The 22,251-nt window shown below is 42.8% G+C and overlaps 1 protein-coding gene across 1 annotated transcript in view; it reads left to right on the top strand.

The window, feature by feature from the left end:
* The window catches only part of syne3 (spectrin repeat containing, nuclear envelope family member 3), a 41,567-nt gene extending 22,542 nt beyond the window's left edge, over positions 1-19,025 (top strand). Inside the window, exons 9-18 of the mRNA XM_070842225.1 lie at positions 1,215-1,397; positions 2,729-2,872; positions 3,348-3,482; positions 4,533-4,694; positions 6,877-7,049; positions 9,169-9,811; positions 11,042-11,185; positions 12,779-12,964; positions 14,645-14,695; positions 18,731-19,025. Coding sequence (XP_070698326.1) covers positions 1,215-1,397; positions 2,729-2,872; positions 3,348-3,482; positions 4,533-4,694; positions 6,877-7,049; positions 9,169-9,811; positions 11,042-11,185; positions 12,779-12,964; positions 14,645-14,695; positions 18,731-18,913 — 2,004 coding nt within the window. The 3' untranslated portion in view covers positions 18,914-19,025. The remainder of the gene's footprint in view (positions 1-1,214; positions 1,398-2,728; positions 2,873-3,347; positions 3,483-4,532; positions 4,695-6,876; positions 7,050-9,168; positions 9,812-11,041; positions 11,186-12,778; positions 12,965-14,644; positions 14,696-18,730) is intronic.
* The last annotated feature ends 3,226 nt before the right edge of the window (positions 19,026-22,251 follow it).

Below are 22,251 nucleotides of genomic sequence, written 5' to 3'. Positions count from 1 at the left end.
AGTTGGTAGCAGGGTAGGGGTGAAAGCAGCCTTAGGAAACATTCAGTTACTTTCTATAGCACAGAATAGAAGCTGGGATCCTTATTACAAATCAAACATCATTCCACTGTAACTCGAAACCTCCTAAATAAAGCAGAATAAAAGATGCCAGTTGTTGCAGTGCATCTTTGATTTTCTGACATTTCATTCAGGTATCAGTGGTGGTGGGCCTAATTTACACATTACTAGTTGGGTTTTTAGCCATGCAGTCATCATACATGGCCACATACATGACGCTTGTTTAAATGCTGGAACAGATGATGCAGCTTGTGCTGCAGCTACAGTAGCGAGGCACATTCTGCGCAACACATGACTCTGGGCTTAGACTAGAAGATGCTGGACAAAGTATGTCTAGACAGCTGACACACTGCTGCTCTTTGACACTAAAGTTGCCTCTTTCTCTTTGGTGTTTGGTTGTGCCGAGGCCATTTTCACACTGTAGTACTGCCAAACAAGCGTGCTTGTGACATTTTCCAAGTTGTTTTCTTCATCTACTTTCACTCACATACAGTATGTCATGCAGGGACTAGGGCAGCATGTTTCTGTGAAGCCCAAAGGGCCAGGTGCCCCCCCCCCCCCCCCCCCCCAGTTGGTTTGATTGTGTAGAATAATTTTTTTATTTCTGCTTTTATGATTTGTAGATTGTGTCTATTACATTCTGATGTTGGTTTGTTAGGTTTATATAATATAATATATAATAGTATATTTTATTGCCGGTTAGCTTCCTCTCTCACTCTGCTGTTACCCCTTCACATAAAACAATGTTCACATTGTCACTTAATGCATTGCTGGGAGTGTATTCACAAGTCAAGGGAAAGGTAACTAGACACGAATTTACATCCTCCTAAAAAAAGATCAGACAGACTTATATCCCTCGAATATCAAGTCTGCAGTAAAATACGTTTCAAAGGCAAAGCTTTTGTAAGAGTTACATCACTGTGGCAGCACTGTTTTAAAAGAAAAAGAAAAAAACAGTCAAATTCTGTATGAGGTTCTCTGTGACATTTTTGAGTTGAACTTAATGGAAGTGATGCATGGGTAACTGGATTTGATTTTAAAACGGTGCTGTTTCACGTAAATATTTGCACTAATATATTTTTTGTCTGCAGTGTGGAGCATGAAAAAAGTATTAAAACTACAGACTTCATGTGTCCTCCTGTCCTCCTTCATGTCAGCGTCTGCTGAAGAACAGTGTCCAGCTGCAGGAGCGTTTCAGTCTGCTGCAGGTGAAGGGGGACCTGCTGGACTCTGTGTTCGGCCCTGACAGATCTGGTGGCCTGCAGGACGAGCTGAGTGCCGCCGTCAGGAACAGAGAGCTGCTGCACACTCAGCTGCTGCAGAGGAAGAGCAGACTACAGGTACCAACATGTTACTGTCATTCATTTGGTTTAACTGCATTTTAAATCTGACAGTGGGTGATCCCAACCTAGTAGAAATCTGTGAACACATATCCCCTTGGCAAGAAGAAGATAGCTGGTTTTCATTAAAATTTTTGAAGCAGTGGATACTTGCTTGAGGAGAAATCGACTTTTGAAATTCTAGGAATAGAAAGCATCCTGTAAAAATGAACTGTACTGCTACAAGCATGGTTCTTGACCTTGAAATTCTTCAAACTCGTGGTATCTTGTCAGACTTCTCACAGCTCCCTGTGTGGCCACACAAGGCTTTATTCAAACTGTTTCACATATGCAGTCGTACTCCCCAACACCTGTAATCGCACATTCCATTTCACATCCTACAAAGGCCTTCAGAGGATGTGGACCGCCATTTTTAACTGATGACCACAGGTTTTCCCATGTTGCTCTCACAGTTGTCAACTGTCATTTGGGACAGCCCAGAATCACACACTCCATGACACTCTGACAAAAAGACTAGCATGTCAGAAGTGTTTTGCCTTCTGCTGGTCTGTCATGTATGTCAGACCTGTCACGGCAAGATTTTAGTACTTTATGATTCTTGACTCAACGAAATCTGATCCCCACATCAGAAATACAGCTATAGGAATGTTTATCCGTCTCTTTTTTAGAGCTATTTATTTATTTTTTTAATGTTGTTTCAGTACCCTTCTTTAGTAGTCACGGTTGCCTCACAGTTTGAAGTCAATATTTCTCACAAGGTATCAGTGAAAGATACAAGTAGATGTAAATGTATAACAGAAGAGTTTTAAGCCAATAGACTAAATTCAATTCATTCAAAGAACTTTATTTATCCATTAGGAACTTCATTTGTGCAGAACATCGGTGTGTGTACAGTTTACATACCAGCAGCACACCACAACATACCACATACACACCAGCACATATCACATACACACCAGCAGCAGGTAAATAAAGCTTGCTAAGAACAATACTAACAGAAGTAGGTAATAACATTAAAAGAGTGTGTTTAAAAATGAGATGAGTGATTTGCAGACAAGTTAAAAGAAAGCACAGTATTAAAAATGTGGGTGTGTATATAGGAGGTGAAGCACGCATGCTCATAATGACATCATGCTTATTATAAGCTCTGTAAATCAAACTCATCAACTGAAGAGATGCGAAATAGCACTACCCTTTAGTGCCTTGTGCAGACCTCATTCCATTATGGAGGAGGTGAAAACAAAGGGACCTACGCTGGCTTCAACATACAGTTTATTCCAGACTGACTGACTGTATATTAACACCTTAAATGACATTTTCCCCACTCGCAGGGCTTAATCTCAAGAACCAAGGACTTTGGTGATGCCTATGAGTCGATTCGTTCCAAGCTATCTGGTCTGCAGGACCGACTGGTGGCAGCTGATGGCCTCCAGCCTGACATCCTGGCTAAGAAAAGCCAGTCAGACCAGTTCAGGGTGAGTTTAATTCCAGGCTGCCCAGAATCAGCCCAAATTCCTGCTGTAAAGATATTCTATGTGTACCTATCATAGTGTTGGCTCTTTCAGATTAAGCGCATCATTTCATGCAATTTCTGCAAAGTTACAGTAGGTAACTGCAGAAGAAAGGTTAGAAAATAAAAATCTTTATCATATTCAAGAAAGACACTAGAGCTTGATGGAATGATGCTTACGCAGTTGGATACTTTAAGCACTAACATGAACAATGCAGTGTTTTTGATTAACTACATTATAGTTACTATATAAAATGTACTTTTATAGCGCTGATTTGTTAACGCATGCTGTAGTGTTGTCAAAGTGATTGATTTGTTCATAATAAAAGACTGTCTTACAGTATCATACTAAATATTGTCATATCGAGTATCTAAAGATTAGATATTTAGTTTTGAATTTGATTATAATTCAGTTGACTGTGTGTCTTGTGTGTCCTCAGGTGATCCAGAAGGACCTGGAGGACTGTGAAGCCCACATCACAGCACTGGAGACTCTGGTCTCATCCAGTCAGAGGAACAGGACCCAGTTTGAGAGGCTGTATGCCGACTGGAAACATCTGTACAAGGCAGTAAGGGTAAGACAGGAGAGTGGTTTAAATGGATGAAGCTCATGATCATTTCAGATGAAGCCTCCACCTAGTTAAAGCTGAACTAATCCGTTTTTCTGTATTTCCAGTGGATAAAAGACGGTGTGTATTTAGGGGTTGCTTATTAGCAGTTCCTCATAGCCCATTCTGAGCTTCATACTGTCTTTTGGCTCAGTGTTTTGCTTTTACTCACTGCAACTGTATTCCTGTTACATTTTCACACTCAAGATGCAACAGTTGAATGGAAACAACTAATGGAGAAACTGCGTCCTCAGTTGGGTCGTGTTGTTTATTTATTGGCACCACAAAAATATACAGGTGTCCAGTTTTCCCTTGTATTTGTAGCTCCGACCAGCAGCTACAGTAGCAGAAGTTGCTGTGTCAGTTTGTCTGGCAACAAATCGCAGTGCACGTGCCACTCCACAGGTGTGATGAATACACAGATACACAGATGTGTCCATAATGGCTCAGTGGGTAAAACACAGGAGTTGAAATGGCAGAGATCCAGGATGTTTGATGGCCTTCCCCGATTTTCTTAGTCTCTCTCCAAAATAAATTGTCCTTGGTCAGAGCAAGAACACAATGTATAATATAGGACTGAATTTAGTTCAAGAGATAATAAAAACATCAATACTCCCACATCTGCATCTGCTTATTTAATAGCAACCACACCACACACACAACCACACTGGACAGGGATGCTTAAATCCCACTCGGAGCATACTAATTTAAGCACAGTTCGTACCACTGAATTGAAAATATCACATGACATTGTTGATCAGCTAGAAAAAGCAGTGTTTCTAAAAGTGTGTGAAAATTCCCGCGAGCTTGTCTGTCCAGTTTGTGCACACTATCGCCACAAAGCCTCCACTTTGCCTGTGAGAACTGACCAAAACGTGATTCTGGCTGGGGCATACTGCCAGCATGATCGAGTAAGCTATTGGTGGCTCCATATGAAACAACATGGCACAACATCACTCTGATCAGACTAAACATGCACACAGTGAGTAGCTGCTGATCTTTCTCTTTTGTTCTCAGGTGAAGGTCCGTGAGAGTGAGGAGAGCATTGCAGACCATGAGAGCTTCCACGACAGTCTGCTCAACATAGAGAAGTGGCTGATGATCATGAAGCAGAAGCTGGAGTCCTTCCACAGCCCCTCAGGAAAGTGGAGCATTGAGGGTCGCCAGCAAGAAGCTGAGGTGTGTCTGTGTGTGTGTGTCTGTGTGTGCGTTAATGTGTGTTCTTGCACTTCTGCGCTCACGATCAGCTGTTTTTAGATGACAACTAGTCTAACATTAGGATTTGGGAGGGATCGTGTTATATTGTACATATAAATGGAGATTTGTTGAGTTGTCAGAAAGGTTCCCTCAGGTTGAGCATTTGTTTTAATTACCACCTCCAACCAGCTTTCATCAGATAGTGATATAGATCATATGAGATGAATCAGTTTTTCAGACAGAGAAAAAACCTGTATGAAGCGGAGCCAGAAGTTCAAGTGGAGCCGCCGCCCTGTGGGCTCATTACCTGCAGGGGCTGTTAAAGGGGTCAGTGCAAATGATTCAGTATTCAATATGATGCAGTATATCAATGGGGCAATTAGTTGTGCAGCAGTGGGAGCAAAACATAAAATACATGTACACTTGAAAAACACAGCGAATAAATACTAAACGACCAATGATAATAATATATAATGATAATAGTTATGTCGCAATATACATTTATGCAATTTTCATTTCCTTTGAATTGAAATCAATTTGGAGCCACTTGGAGCAGTGGAATGCTTGTCAGTCATGTGCGTTGTAAGCACATGGGATTTACTGGGCTCTTAAACCTCTGTTATGGTCCTATAAGTAATCTTCATGCAAATATATTCAAAAAGGAATTTCATGATACAGACGTCCAGTGTGTTCGTCTCTACAGTCAGTCTGTTTGCCCTCATTTTGAATGAGGAGCCCCGGGGAAGGTTTTTGCTTTGCTTGTAGCGCAGACATGTAGACCTGCAGGTGTCTGGGTTCATGATGGATAAACTCATCAATTCATTGACCTTAAGTGACCATAAATGATGGCCCCAGTCATGAATTTTAATGGGAATAGCTAGAAGACCTTTATAATTATAGAGTTCATTATATCACCGACCTCCCTGTCAATCTCATCACCAACATGGGTTCAGATTCTTCACCTCGGCATTTCATTAACTCACAGCATTGTTATCAAATACCAATATCAAATACATCTAGCAGTGTGCAAAACAGTTTCTTTTCTTGACATATCCTTTAACTAACTAACACTCAGCCTGAAACAGACAGGGGAGACCAGAGAGGAGAAATCCATTCCAAAAAATAACACCGTTGGTTCAGTGTGTTTGTTGCATTAAACAGCCGTACAGAGGAATATGCACGCTTCGCCACAGACAGGAAATGATGTGTTGTGCGATGTGTGTGAAAGAAACCAGACAGTAAGTAGGTGAGTGTTGCAAAGCTTCATTCAACAATCCATGGCGTTTTGGTCCTCCTTGTTTCTCTGGTCTAAAGCAGCACATCTGGCCAGTTTCTGACAGGATGTTACTGAAAGTATGTGATTTAACCCTTGAACCACACTGATGCAGTTTTAGCAGCCCTTTTCCTCTGAGTCATGAGTCAGTCAAACCAGAACTGGCAGTAGTGTCCACTAGCTGGCAGCTAGACAGTTCATTTAGGTTTTTTCTCTGAAATGTGAAAGAGGCTCACTTAAAACAGGGAATGGTGTTCAGTTTGGTGTTATAATAAGATAAATAAAAACATATAGATTTTAATTGTGTAGACAAATTATGCAGACTGAAAACGGTATGAAGCCTTGCAAAAAGTTTTATGTTTTAGACTGAAAACAGCAACTTCTTCCCTTAAAATGCTGCTGATCCTGAGTGTGTAAATCATGTGAAGGTCAAAGCCTTTTTTAAACTTGATGGTTGCATTAGAGAAAAGCAGCATTGGTTGGTGTAGGGTGGCGCTGAAATCTTACCATTTTACATATTGTGCTTGGAAAATCTGTTTTTGCTTTAATCCCTGGACAAATAACGTACAGTATCTGGAACGGCTGTGGCTCAGAGGTAGACAGGGTCGTCCAGCAATCGGAAGGTCACTGGTTTGATCCCCAGCCCTATGAGTCAGCATGTCGAAGTGTCCTTGGGCAGTGGAAATGACTAGAAAGGCGCTATACAAAATACAGACTGTGACTGATTACTGAAAATAAGTAATAATGTGTTAGTTTTGATGAAACACCTGTACGATAATGCACACTGCACATTCATGACTGACTGTTGGTCCTTTGACCTCTGACCTTTGGTCTCCTCTCTCTGACCACCATGAACTGTCTGGTCTACGTTCCTTGTCCAACCATCCACAGAGAGCACTGGGAGAGTTTCCAGAGAAGGAGCTTCAGCTGCAGCAGATGGAGGTCCAGGGTCAGGGTGTTTTGGAGAGGACTTCAGAGGAGGGACAAGTCCACATTCTGCGAGACATAAAACGCCTACGAGAGTCCTGGTTGGCCCTGTACAACATGAGTCTCAATCTTCACAGGTACAGGAAAAAATAAAGAAAATTGGATGTTTGTGCAGCACAGTGGCCTCACAGCGAGAAGGTTCCAGGTTGGGACATGGGGTCTTTCTGTGTGCAGTTTGCATGTTCTCCCTGTGCTTGTGTGGGTTTTCACAAATCCAAAGACGTGCAGGTTAATTGGTGACACTTAATTGCCCATAGGTGTGAGCTTGAGTGGTTGTGCGCGCTTTTCCACTAGTACCTACTCGGCTCGACTCAACTCGACACGCTTTGGTTGGTTTTCCATTACAATTGAGTACCACCTCAACGTGGGTGGGGTCGTCATGGCAAGGCGGGCCGAAACTCCTCTGACGTCATTTGTATGCGACACAATACACAACACAACTAAGAACTCGTTGGACCACGGTGTTAGTTTACGTGCAGCCATTTCCATGTTTCACTTTTCGCTAAATGATAGAAACACCTGGTCGCTGTTGCAAAAATGGCAGGCTTGATTTTTGTGAACGAGTCGCTCTCATGACTCATCCAGTGACATCACTCCCTGGCCGATCAGTGGCCTGCAGTATGTTGACGTAGCTCGACTCAGGCCGCTTGGAACCCCGGCCGAGGAGGTACTAAAACAGTACCTGGTACCAGGTACTATCGCTAGTGGAAAACCAAAAAGACCGAGCCGAGTAGGTACTAGTGGAAAAGCGCCATATGTGTCGGCCCTGTGATTGGCTGGTGACCAGTCCAGGGTGACCCCGCCTCTCGCCCAAAGTCAGCTGGGATTGGGTCCAGCTCCCCCGCGACCCTGACGGATAAGTGGTATAGACAATGGATGGATGTTTGGTTTACTATGTTGCAACAGTCAGCAAGACTTTCTCAAAAGTCCTCTTAGCTCAGTTTCACTGGCCACCCGGACTCCTTGTCTACACCCCTGTAAACACCCCTGTCTACCCCACCTCTCACCAATGTCTATCGATGACGGGCAAGTTACTTGAGAACTGTTATCAATGACTCATTACACATTGGTCACATGTTTTGAACACGTGTAGAAATAGACAACAAGACACAACAAGGCAGCCTGACAGTTTGGAGGGTTTTACTGACCATTCAGCAGTATGTTGGCTTTGCCTCTGTGGCTGCACGAAGCTCTCCAGAGGACTTGACCTGAGCTGCGGGGTTCACCCTTTCAGCCCTAAACAAATGCATTTGACTCCTGAATGCAGGCATACACTTTGAGAACATCAGCAAGTCAGCTAAGAACACGCAATGTTTAGATAGTACCAGGAGTCGCATTTTTCCTTTTTTGGTAGAAGCTAGGTGTCTTCCCATGCTTTAGTCCAAGCTAACGCATCCCAGACCAGTCTCTCCACTCTGCCACTCTAGAACCAAACTGATGTTAATCCACCATCTAATTCCCACCATGGCACAGACCAAGTCAACACAAATGTCAAAGTAACTGAGCATTACTAGGACTTGGGACTGGAAGTTAATTACTGAATTTCAAATTGTAATCCCCCTACAGTACTTGTTACTAAATAGAACTGAACAGTAATCACATTACTGCAACACGTTACAAAGTGATTCATTACTGCCCAACATGAATGATTTCTATGTGAAACGACAGATGCATTTTGTTGAAAATGACAGATGCTTTACATTAATGCATGTCATCAAGTAACCAAGAGTGCTTTCATACCATGTCACTAAGGCTTGATCAAAATATTATATTACAAGGTCCAGTTACTCGGTTTTTATGAAGCTTTCAGTCACATTTCAAGTGAGATTCTCTCAAATTTCTCATTAGAGCTGCTGTATCTAAGGTCAGGAATATACATTTGAGCTTATTGGAGTGTTAAGATGTCGTTGTAGGACAGAATATAAAGGTATGCACAACAAAAGCTATATAGAAACGCTTCTCTGACCAAGTTTATTGCTGCACAGATGAAAAAACTGGATGGAGGGAAGAGTAGTCAGAAGAACATTGCCTCTTTGTTGCTAAAGTACATTTTCAAATTGCAATCCCTTATACCACTGGTTACTGAAAAGAACTAAGTAATCACAATACTGTAACTCGCTACTAAGTGATTCATAAATGTGTTGTGATGCATTAGAGTGTGAAAACACTTAACCTCTTTGTTTCTTTCTCTCCCAGGCTTCTGAACAGCTCCACAGAGCAAAATGAGTCTGACTTATGGACGACTGGAAGCCTGTCTGTAGACACATCCCTAACAACAGAGCTCAGTCTGGGGGAGGGGGGGAGTCAGGTCAGGGAAGGAGGCTCCAGGAGCCAGAGAGGCCAGCTACAAGGCAGGTCAGCAGAGGTGTATGGAGCCTTGGCTAGCTCTGGGCCTGGAAGAGGAGAAAGCCTGGAGGGAGAGGCAGGAGAGGGGGTGATGACAAGGCAGTGTGGGTGGATCCAGGGCCATGGTGAAGGTAACCTCATTCTGGCCGGACAGGACAATGAACATCTCAGTGTATGTCCACCAACGACAGGCACGGACAGTGTAGACTCCTCTGGTTGGAGTGTTCACAGCAGAGCAGGCCAGAAAGTCTCTACTGCCGATGGAAGCCTTGACAGTGATAAGTCCTCAGCAGGTAATAGCAGCACCTTGGCACGAGACAGGGGGGGGGCAGCATTTACCACAAAGGTCAGCTACGGTGAGGGAGGAAGAATGAGCTCTGGAGAAGGCAGCGTGGAGGCAAGGGAAGGCCTGAGCCCAGGAGGAGGAGCGTTCATGTTGTTCAGGAGGGACCCAGCCATACAACCATCAACAACACCAACGCAACACACAATGGTATCTTTGTCTGTAGTTCCTTCCCCTTGGTTAACTTTGTAGAGAACTGGGCTGAGCCAGTAGTTTTCTCTGTAAATGTATTTTCACACCTTACTTAGAGAAACACACAGTTAATCTGTAACTCCACACAGAAATAGAGGACTATTCTGGATAATTTGACAGTATTCTAAGGATACGTTATAGCTTTCATCCCTTAATGTAGTACAACATACTGCAGCACCCAGGAGTATTAAAAGACCTCACTAGAACCGCATTTCTGAATTACAAAAATACGCAAGAGAACTAAATCAAGCTGCTGAAAGTATTAAAGAAATGATCTTTGGGACATTTCCAGCATAGTTCATTGTCTGTACTCATAATTCAATGGGAGGGATTTGGTTCCCCATGTCAGAGGTGGGGAAACATCCAACATCCAGTCATGCAAAATTGACTGGCAAGGCTCAGTCACAGATCGCCTGTCTGCCTGGCCAGTACAGTGCAGAAAATCTCTGCTCACACTGCACAAATCAGCTAACAGCTAACCCAATATGTTTGCTTACACTGAGCATATACCCGGAACACTGTCAGTTTAGCCTTTTGAATATTACAGTCAAGTGAATTCTAGTAAGACAAATGCAGAAAGGAAAAAAAAAAAGAAAACTATGGAGCCACAGCTACTTAATAGGTGCATCTTTCTAACTAAGTATATGTTTATATGTTTTCACTCTTCCCCAATGGCTCCTAGTCTTTGACTTTACCTCCCTTGTACAGTTCTACTGACATTTCTGCTCTGCTCTGATGGTTGTTACTGTAGTCTTTTGCAGCTAGCTAAAGGGTAGAATTAGTTAAATCGAAACAGGATGAAGTGCGCTCAGAATTTACCATTCATTCCAGTGATGGAAGCAGCCGCCTGGGCATCTTGGGATGTTTACTCTGCCATCTTTCCAATTTTAGTTGCAGACCATTGGTGAGCTGTGAATGGCTGTAATCACCGTCGCACCCATTTTGCACTTGTCTGGCTGAAGAATTGGTCTAGAAATGAAGTCATATTGACTGGAAAACAAAGAAGCCCAGACGTTTGATGACAGATGACTGTCATCAAACCTTTCTTGAACGGCCTTTCTTACTGATTTTGATAACAGTCCACACATCAGCCACACTCCACACTCAAAAAGGGCACAGAAATGCTGACTTGTTGAAAGTCCTGGAGTGTGCTCTTCAAGAATTTTTGTGTTCTTTGTGGTTTTACAGGTGGGCACTGAACAGTTCTTATCCAGGAGGAGGGAGTTTGAGGCCTGGCTGTCCAAGCAGAGTGAACTCCTGTCAGGGGTCCGCAGCGCCAAGGGAGCAACAATCAGTACTAAAGAGCTCAAGATCCAACAAGACACCCTCAAGGTAATATCTGTTCATGCTTTTTTCTACAGTCCAGTCTGTAGTTGCACCTGTAATGTGTACCTGTCATTAGACTGTACTGTTTTCACCAGCTCTGGGAGCCGTAACCTGCTTTACAACATGGAACAGACATGACACTTCATTAAGTCATGACTTAAGAAGCTGGCTGTTGGCATAGGAGGTGTAGGTACATGCTGGCAGCCAGGGTGCTACAGGCTATACATATTCATTCACAACTGTTCGTAGATGGTAAACTTTCTCTTTATTTTTAGGCCATTAAACAGCTGTAGCTGTCAGTAGCAATATGTGTGTTACATCTATAGCTTCCAATGCACTGTCCCCAGTTAAAGTTGGCTAACATAGCATGGGTACCTGCATTAGTTATTCAAATCTTCTGACACAGCTGCAGAGTCCACAGTTATTCTTCTTTTTTGCACTTTGTACACACTTACTAGCTTTTCCTGACACATTCCAAGTTTATATGGGAGATAGTATAGTATGCAGTATGTCAGACTTCTTTACTTTAAGCAACTCTTCAGACCTCCCTCTGGATAATCGAAAAAAATCAGGGCCAATATTTATGAAGCCCATCAGAATCACTCCAAGGAGGTTGCAGGTTGATCCTCCAACATTGGCCCAGTGGCGTGGGATAGTGAAAGAAATCTACTGTATGGAGAGACTTACTTTTGCTTTAAGACTTGAGTTAGAGAAATGTACTGAACAATGGGGAAAAATGGATTATGTATGCACTCTGTTTAGAATAGTATGACATGATGTATGGAGAAAAATGTGTTGAGATTTTAAATGTAACCCCCATGATGACCTCATGTTCTTTGTTTTTATATTTCAAATAATTGAAAAAAAAAAAAAAGTTAAAAATAAAAAAAAGAATCACTCCAAGGAATTCCACTGACCGTGAACCGAGGACTCGAACACTCCTACACCCAGAAAAGGACTTGAGAATGCGAAGCCTCCCACACTGACCTTCTGTTCAAGAGCAAAACAACTGCTAGGATAGTGTGACACCATGACGATGTGCTGTTGTGTTTTGTCAGGACTGTGCAGCTCTGCTATTATATTATGGATGTGCATTTCAAGCAAAAATACAATTCCATAGTCATCGTCATCAACTATCTAACTTTCTACCATTGCCTTTCTTGCTGAAACATGCATTACTTGTGCCCATCCCTGTAATATATCAGCACAGACGGGGTGCTTTCCTAAGATAACAAAGCTGATAAAATGCTTTTACTCCTGGTCCTAAGAGTATGACCAACAATGCATCGCTTTGAGAATTTATGGCCAGTTATGAGCGATTTCCTACTCTGAGGTGCTTGATGAATGTTTCTTTATGCTTGAGAGAAGAGTTCTCCTGCTATGATCTGTCATACCAGGAGGTACCAGGAGGTGTGACAGTCCGTCTTCAATCCCTAGATGTATTCAGCCCTATTAACTTAATATATATAACTTAACATCAAGCTAAAAAGCACTCACACTGACTTTTGTTGTTAAAAATGTCACTTTTGTAGTTGCTTGTCATTTCTGAAGTGGAAAAAAGCAGACATACAGCATACTCTGTGCTATGTGCTGCTGCAGGCTCTGAGGGCAGAAGTGGCCTGGGGTCAAGAGCAGTTCCAGCTGTTGCTTCAGGAGAGTCGGACCATTGAGACTGGCTCTGGACCAGCAGAAGATTCGAGTCTGGAGGAACTTCGCTATCGCTGGATGCTCCACAAGTCCAAACTGAAGGATGTGGGTAACATCAGGTCCAGGAGCAGTGCAAAGGTAAGAAGAGAGCTGACCCTTAATCATTATAGAATCAGAACTGCCTGCATTCATTTCACACACAATTCCTTTGTAATAGATGTAAACTGCAACTTCACTGGTGGGTGGAAGCATTACAAACTCAAGATGGTAATTCTAGTTAGATTATATAACAGGCTATTTTTATGTATGAAGTCTTAGTTCAGAAACATAAAACAAGGTTTGTGATGTGATGATTCTCATAAGTTTAATAAATTTGAGTATTTAAATGATTGTTTTTGCCTCTAAAAACTTAAGACTAATGTAGATATTGTAGTGTGTTTATGAGTTTGGGTCCCTGGTAATCCCTGGTTTCCTGTATGTAATTGACAGGTTACAGTTTTTAACAGTGGCAGACCGTGCATTTCACACCTAGGCCTTCAGTAGTGCTCCGTCTGAATCAATCCACCCCTCAATAATTATTTTATGGTTAGAAAAACCATCTTATGATGCAGAAATACAGTATAAAGAGCCGTTGCATCGCAGATAGATAACTCCTGTAGCCACAATAAATGCCTTTATTGAATAAACAAACCAGGGGTGAACAAGTCTCCTTCTACTGCAGCTACAGCCGCCACACACATAAAAAGCATCAATAATAACCTCATAAACTTGCAATATTATTTAGGAAAATGACAACATTTTACTCACCAAAAATTGGGATTATTTGTAAACAAAATCCATCCTCCTCTCTTTCCTCAAAAACAGTTCAATTACTCTGTCGTACAGATTATCCGTGCGCTTCAGTTCCATCAAGAAGTCCTTTTCTATCCAATCAACGGGTCTGAATACGGTGACGTTGCCGTACGCCTGCTAGAGGGCCCTGGTGACACCAACTCAAAATCTGATTGGTTGAAGCAACAGTTTCATGGACATTTATTTTGTGTTAGAGGGCCTGCAGAACGGATTGTGAAGGCCTTCGGGCAGACTTCTTTGACTTTGATCCTGCCTGGCAACAAATGATGGCTGAAATGTGATTGGTTAAATGCTTTAATATGAAAATACATGTCTGGAAGCAGCACAACCACCGGAGAAGCTATGAAAGGAAGCGGACAGACCATTTGGAATTATTTAATAAGTATCCATGGACAAAATGTAATTAACATCAGTTCGTGATTCAGATATCTTTTTTAGGCCAGCAGAGAAGGCCTTGTAGGCCCTGACAGCCCACCACTGGTTTTACATGTTACTGACAGAGAAACAAATCTTTAATGTTGAGCACAGAAACGATCTATAGTTGCTGATGTATGCCAGAGTCCTGCATTAACTGCTGTCTTCAGTGCTGTGATGTGATTCCCTAAGTGCACTGCTTTCTTCACCACTTGGTGGCAGTGTAACATCACTTGGGGTACTGCTCGCACAGTTAAGATCCCCTGTCCCTCATCTGTTAAATAGCTGTTCTTCTGTAGACTTACCAGAGCAGACTAGACTGTTCCTGAGGAATGATTACTGGCACCTTGTTCTCCAGATGTGGTGGATGCAGCTAAGGACAACCCACTGGGCCACACTAAACTTCAGTTCGTCAGTGTGGTTTTGCATGAGTCAGTAGTCAGGTAGAGATCCAGTGTGGTTTGACTTTAGTATGGTAATACAGTGCACAAGCGTTGTGTGTGTGGCTCCTGCTGAGTTGTGGATTGATTCAAATATGTTCTGTCTTTGCAGAGAGTCCTAACCAAACGAGAGGAGCCAGCCATCGCAGCAAAGGTGCACAAGGTAACAGCTATGTAACTATTTAGGATTCAGACAAAAACAGTCAACATAACTGGACTGACCATTATGGTCGGTGTCAGTATTACTTTGCTTAATGCTGAGATTAGGATAATTTAGGATGATGAATCGCACACCACAGGGGAAGAGAATGGAAAATATTAAATTGGTGAAAACTTTCACATGAATTGTCGATAAATATACTGATTTCATAATCTCTCTCATAAGTTTTTTCCTGCCATGAAAACACTGCATTTGTAGGGTTATTTTTCATTATATTCATATATGTTTGTGCATTTGGTTAAATATAGACACCATATTTTAGTTACCAGTACTCTAAAAACCTTGCACAGACAGCAGCATGTATTTGATAATTGCAGAAGACCCTTTTAATGGTATAGCTCAAAGATGTTCATATGCAGTTATAGAATATAGACCTGAGAACCGCACCAATACAACAGGACCCTTCCTGACCCACTTTGTCTGATGTTAATGGTGTGTGTGAATGTTAGTCATCCACTGACGAGCCAGTTGGCACGTGGCATTGTAGCGTTAGAGCACTGTGAGTGGTCAGAAAGACGAGTACAGTCCATTCACCATTTATAGGATTAAGCTTGTCAACACATGTGGGTTGACTCAGCCAACAGTGCAAACCTAAAGATCTTCCACAGTGATCCTTCCTGCTCTAATCTATTGATTTTTCACCTAACCTGTTGTGCTAAGTGCTTATTGCTTCCTTTTGTTTTGTTGGTGTTTTTTTTTTTTTTGCACAGCACACATTAAACATATTAGAGGAGTTTTAGAGGTGGAAGTTCTGCAGATGAGGTCTTTCCTTTGCCTCTTAAGCTGTGGTGCCCATCGCTGTTGAGCCGAAACATCCAATTTTCCTATTTACTACAAGGGAACTAGAAACATAACATGCACTCTACCTGTGTAGTGGAGGATTGGGGGGGGAAATGTCTGAGTGTGTCTCCTGTTTGCGCTGCACAGAGCCAAGCACCTGCCCTGACCACCCAGGTCTGGCATCAAATCGAGCATAACAACCCAACCCCCTAGCAATATTCATTTAGTAAGCAGTGGGTGGTGAGCACATTAAAGAATGCCCCCCACCCCCTCCACCCTGTTGACCCCTCAGACACCCTAGCTGAAACAGCCCTCCAAACATTCCTGACTCTTTTCACACGGTCTTTAGAGGCGGAGGGTCCTGCTCTTGCTTGCTCTTGCTTCTGTAAGCCTTTATCTTCATGAGAGGGGGGGGGGGGGTGATTGTTTTATTGACTGGGTTTGTTGAGTCACCTCCTTTTTTTTTTTTTCTTCTCTTGTCCCATGAAGCAAAAGCAGCCACCACTGAGCAGCTACTAGCTGCCCTTTACCTCCTGCTAACCTCTGACTTCTCCACAATAGCTGATGTGCTGGAAGAAGTCTCTTCGAGTCTTTTAAAGCGCGACGTAGTGTTTCTTCATTTTGGAATAAGGGGCATCGCTCTCTGCATGGCAGCTCTTGGTTTAAAGTAGCTGACAGAACAGAGGACATCCTGTCTGCTTTGCTACTGTTGGGCTCCGTGTGTCTAAGCAGTCAAACTCTCTGATGGGTCGACAGGTTTATCAGCCCTGTTCACTTTTTTTACCTACAGTATACTACAATTGTCAGAATACTAATCTAAAAGTAATGACTTTACACTGAGAAGTTACACAAGAGTCAAATAGACATTGATGGAGAAAGAAGAGTTGTGCTACAGCTGTGCTTGCAGCTGGTTTGAGTTTGATGAGCACACTAGTTATACATTATGTTTATAGAAGTTAGTTACTTTTCAGTTCTTCTTAAGCGATTCAGCAACCATCGGTGTCAACAGTCACACGACCCTGAGGAGATGTGTTTACCAGAACTCATAGTTACAGTACATGCCCATATTTTGACCTGAACCACAATGTAAAAGATACTGAACAGGTGTTTCACATTAAAAGTCCCCCAGCGAGGACACAATCCCTCCTTTTTCCTGCTGGGCTCTGACTGTGACACATCTGTACGTCATGCTGAGCTTCACTGACGGTACAGTGTACATTATTGTGACTCCCCATCAGTGTTGGTTTTTAAGGTAGATAAAAAAACAACCTTGAACACGGCAGTGTCAATGAGCACTATGATTCTACGTGCTTCTCTTTCATTACATGAACTGCTGTACAGTAAGCTGAGGTGGTGTGTGCTGATTCTGATAAACACACTGTGCTTAGCCCAGTGAGTGTTTGTCATATGGGGGCGTGATTAGCTATTTTCACTTCCTGCACCGTCAGTCATTAACCTTTCCACACACTCCAACACACAACACTGTGTATGCCTCCCTCTCCCTCTGTCCACAGCAGAGCAGCCAGCAGACTCTGCTCCTATTTGAAGTGTTCAGTTTGGATTTTAATCACGTTCATGTTTCTTTTCTGTGGCTACCAGTAAAACATGGCTACAAGTCCAAAGGGTTAGGTGTTGATGACAGACACATATCCGGACATCTGGAGCTCCGTCAAATGATTCATATAATAATTGCAGCCTGTTTGACGTAGCGAGAGGTTTTCCTGCAAACTGCTTTGAAGACTTTACAGTGACACACTAATACCTTTTCAGGTGTCCTTTCACTGAAATATGTGCACGCAAAGAAATGACAAGCTTTTTAAAACGCTGAATTAGGTTACAAGATTTAACAGAACGTAAAACCTTTTGAAGCTTTCATGCCGTAAATGCATACACATGGCTGAGAAGATAAAAGCAGATACAAATTCAAACCGATGTGATCCTTAGTGACTCTGTAGTGTCTTATCATAGGAGGCTCGTGTCCTTCTTGTGTCACGACCTGTGTGCATGACCCACATGTTAACAGACAGACTGTGTAGCCTTACTGTAGGGGTTTTACTCTTAACCCTTTAACCTCCTCACCAAGAAAAAAAGCAATGAAAAAATGTATTCTTTATATATTTCATTTCCTTGGGGCACTAATTACAAAAATCAATGTTTTTTATGAACAGACCCCACATTTTTTGAAATATTGGCCTCTACCAAACGGTTGAGATGTCGTAAGTAAAACATGTTTTCAATAAGATATAGTGAGTCAAAATGTGCTCTACCATATGGTTGAGCGGAAGGTTAAAGGGTTAATGTCCTGGTGTTATGCTGTGGAGCATTGAGGAGATCATTTAAGACAAACATGGTTCCAGACCGTCATGTTCCATCGTACTGAGGGCAGTGTAATGAACTGTAGCCAGTGACAGATGCTGGGCCTCAGTGAATTCCACCTTCACAGGCAACTGTTTTCTTCTCTATCAAATTATTTCCAGCGAGGTTGGGTGAGTATGAAGTGAACATGATTCACAGAGTAGCACATGTGGGAGAAAGAGTGTCGAGGCCGGAGCTGACTCAGTTTACTGTGGTACATGATGCTCCTGAGCGCGTGGGTGGGGTGCTTCTGCTCTCATCTCTTGTGCTTACCGAGCTGTCCGTGTAAATCTGCTAGTGCTAGTGTGATGTTTTTAAACATCTTCCCCATGTGCAGTTGCAAAATCATCGCTTTTTTTTTTTTTTTTTCTCGTTCATCTTGAATATCACAGATATTGACAAGCAGAGACACTCCATAAATTCTGCTAAATCTACAGCAGCAGTCCTAAAAAGCAGCAGAGGCACACATGGACGTGCTCTGTCTGAAGATTGTGAAGGGAAACAAGAAATGTTACTTTCTAAGTCTTTTTAGTTTCGTCAATAAGATTTCTAACACTACCTGATGTTACTTGCCTGTAATAAAGCACATGTTCCCAAGCATCATGTATTATTTGCTTGTGATAATCACATTTACATGTCATTACTTTATTCCAACAAGGAGGGTTTTATGAAAGGACGATATTATATACTTAAAAAGGAGATACATAATCTCCTTTTCTATTAGCACATTAGTCATTTACACAGTTTGGACTTCTTTGATTGATAAAACCTTCACTGCGTGTGTGTGTGTGTGTGTGTGTGTGTGTGTGTGTGTCTGTGTTGTCCACTATCCCTGTGTTGCAGAAGCCCGGCCTGCTGCAGCGGGTGTGTCGGCTGGCTCTTCCTCTGTGGCTGCTCCTCTTGGCTCTGCTGCTCCTGGCCTTCCTGCTGCCTCTCATGGACGAGGGCAGCAGCTGCTCCCTCTCCAACAACTTCGCCCGATCCTTCAACATCATGCTCCGTTACGAAGGACCACCGCCCACGTAGAGGCTCCTCTGGACGGCGCGGGATAATAATCTCTGTAATCTCTCATCTTTTCATTCTGCTCCTACGTCCTCAAACGTCTACTCCATGGAACCTCACATCCAGTTCTCCTCTGCAGCCCAGACATCATCATCTGTTAACTTCACGTGAAACTACACACATCCCAAGCTCAAGCGAAGAATTTCAAAGTACTATGACCAGACCATAGACGCTTTAACATCTGTAAACCAAAGTCATCTTTCACTTCCATGCCTTCCTGACAGTTTGAATATGGTAGTCAGCATTTATCTCTTTGTTTCAGCCCGTTGCTGCCACGACAGCATCGACAGTATTGAGGACACCCTCCATGTGTTCCAGTGGTCCGGCTTAGACCACAGACACTCCACGCATCAGCTAATGTTGTGCTGTCGATATGTAGCAACGCTAGTTTTCAAAGAAGTACATCTTTACTGTAAATTGCCGTGTTTAAACTTTTTAAAGATTTTTAAGTTTAAAAAAAAAAGAAAGTGTGAGTTCACACGTCACCAGGATGGTCTGTGCTCATACTGAGAGCATGCTGGCTAAGGATTCCTTCCTTCTAACCTGACTGTGATCAGTGAGAGAGACCTGAGCAGGGAAATGGTGTATTTTCATTGTCATAATGCTACCTTTGATCATTTTGCTGATTTAATGCGACAACATAGCCCCACATATCCGCTTCAGTCTTCAGTCCGTTTGAGCTGGTGACTCAGTGTTCATGGGCTTGTGGGGAACGTTGTTCTTTAAAGACCGCTCAAAGCAGGAATAGTATTGGTTCATCATCATTACATTGTTTTTTTAAAATGTATTTTCCATAGATTCAGGCTTTAGGAAGGCAACTCATTCCAAATAAGTCAGAGAGAGAAGAAGCTCAAAGCGTCACACAACAAAATGCCCCAGAACCTGTTGGGTTTTCAGCTGTTAAACAGTGGTTGATGCTGCTCAGACTGTGGACACACAGATATGAGCGTAACAATGAAGTCAGAGCAGGACACATGAAGAATCATAAGCACATAGAATGGGCTCTTTACTCTCACGATGTTGCCCACACGATAAGTGGACTAGTCGCTAGTCAGAACAAGAAATCCTAGGCCGTTAAACCAAGAAATATTTCATGTGTAATGCCAGTTAACTGCTACTGTAAGGTGTTATGCAGCTGCTACTAGCAGCTCACCGTGCCAATGCTTGGTTGTCAAGAGGACGCCTTATAAAATCATACCGTGTGTAAACGACAACAACGCAGTGTGTAAGCTGTGTCAGAATAACGTGGTGTATAACCACGGGGCCGCAGCAGTGTGTTAGGACCCCCCCCACCACCGTCCTGAAGACGCTGGGGACCTGCTCAGTCTGAAATGATGGCGAAGCTCATCACGGCTACAGCTTCACAAGATATCCACAGATGTGGACGAGTCAGCCAGGCTACATTTATCATCAAGGAAATGAGTCATTAGGAACACCCCTAGCTGACTGATGATGATTAGAGAAAGTTACTGACGGTTATCCAATAAAGATGCGTGTGTGGGGGGGGTGCACTCGTCTTATGTAGCTGTTCTTGCTCCGGTGGTTTAACACAGTACCTCATGGGAACCACATCCATTGCTCTGAATTAGAATTGGGAAGGACAGGGTTTGCAGAATGTACTGTTGAAGAACCAAAAATCCTTTTTATGTTGATTCTGTTTTTGACTTGAATGTTTGACAGCACAAACTCAAAGTTCTTTTTTGCATGTAAGCTTTAGACTTTAAAAACTTTATTTCATGCTAGTTCGTGGTTTTTCCACTTGAAGTCTATGCATGTGTCAGTAGGGGAAAAGCAGCTCTCCTTTGTTCTTTCTGTGTGCTTGTGTTTTTAACTTGTACGACCGTCTCCTGAGAGGTGTTGAGCCACATTTCTGGAGGTGATTTCTTTGGCTTGAACACCATGATTTGTGTTTTTCACAGCCTAAACCACCAGTTGAAACAATTAGAAAGCCGCGTACCGCAGACCCCTGACATTTTCTTGGACCACAACTCCTGAATTATAAACATTGGCAATCACTTTTTTTGAGTCCTGCGTTCTCCACCTTTTCACACCACACCACTACAGCCAGACAAACTCGACAAACCCTCACGTACGCAGTTACTTTCCCTTTTTTGGCTGGGTTGGTGTGTTTCATTGACTCGTCATTTTTGCCATGGTAACAATGACCAAATCAAGTGAATCTGTTAACTGCCTGAGTCTTTGTTGGCTGCAACCTCACAAGCACTCCATCATGTTCCTAGTTCAATGTTAGATTCAGCATTGTTTTAGAATAAAAGAGGTCAGGTGAGGACGCCTGAGCTCTTCAAAGTTAATGATCTAAGTTGGCAGTAAGATTGCCAAAAATCACTCCCACAAAAAAATGGAAGTCTCACTGCAGAGATGACCGGCAGCCCCCCCCCCCAAAGTTGTGGCCCAAACAGGAAGAGGGGCTGTTATTTCCACACACTTTAGGCTGTGACAGGCACATTGTCACAGGAAAATAGCTTTTGTTTTTGCTGGCTGATGAACCATCCGTTACATTTAGCTACAAGATGTTACAATCATGCCCTTTCAGTCATCACTGTTCCAAAGATGGAACTTTGCTCAAGTGAGAACTAACACATTCTTCACACGACTTCAGACGCAGCCCACATATAGAGTTCTAAACATGCTGGAGGTCCGTCATCCGCTCGCTCGCTCGCTGTGTCTCTGCTGCCTCGCCGAGCGACGAGCTAACAGTGGCTTCAGATTTGTTGCCATGGCAACCCTGCTCTAAGGCAGTTTGCATTTGATGAAGTAGGCAAACAGCCGTCTGACCTTTTATCAACTATTTCACCACCTGTGATGTCATAGCAGAAAAATGTAATAATGTGGCAAATGATTTCTGTGGCAGCAGGAAGTGAACTGTCCTGTCAGCTTACTGGGAAGCCTCTGGTGCCAAGTCATGTCACGGACATAGCATGGCCATTAAAATACTTCCTTAACTAGAAGGCAGGTGCCTGTGGAAGGTTTCTATCCAGTGGCTCAAACATTTCATCCTGGCCAACGCTGTTAACACTGGTTTCTAAGGTTTCTGGAAACAAACATAAAGGTGGAGGTGAAGAAAACACATCTGGTGCCACACAGCGTTGGTGTGTGTGGATTCTGAAATCCTCCTCAGAACACAAAACATTCACATTTCTAGGAAACGTGGAGCCAATAGCACTCTTTTTGTTTCCACCCTGCTGGTGTTTTATGGCAAACCACTGCTTATTTTGAAAAGGGCTTGAGTGTAGATGTGCTTGCACGTAGCATGACACACTACCGAAGACATTCAGCTCTCG

The sequence above is a fragment of the Pempheris klunzingeri genome, chromosome 13 (genome assembly GCF_042242105.1).
Source record: "Pempheris klunzingeri isolate RE-2024b chromosome 13, fPemKlu1.hap1, whole genome shotgun sequence".
NCBI lineage: Eukaryota > Metazoa > Chordata > Actinopteri > Acropomatiformes > Pempheridae > Pempheris > Pempheris klunzingeri.
The sequence above is the reverse complement of the archived record's forward strand: the minus strand, read 5'-3'. Positions and strand labels throughout refer to the sequence as shown.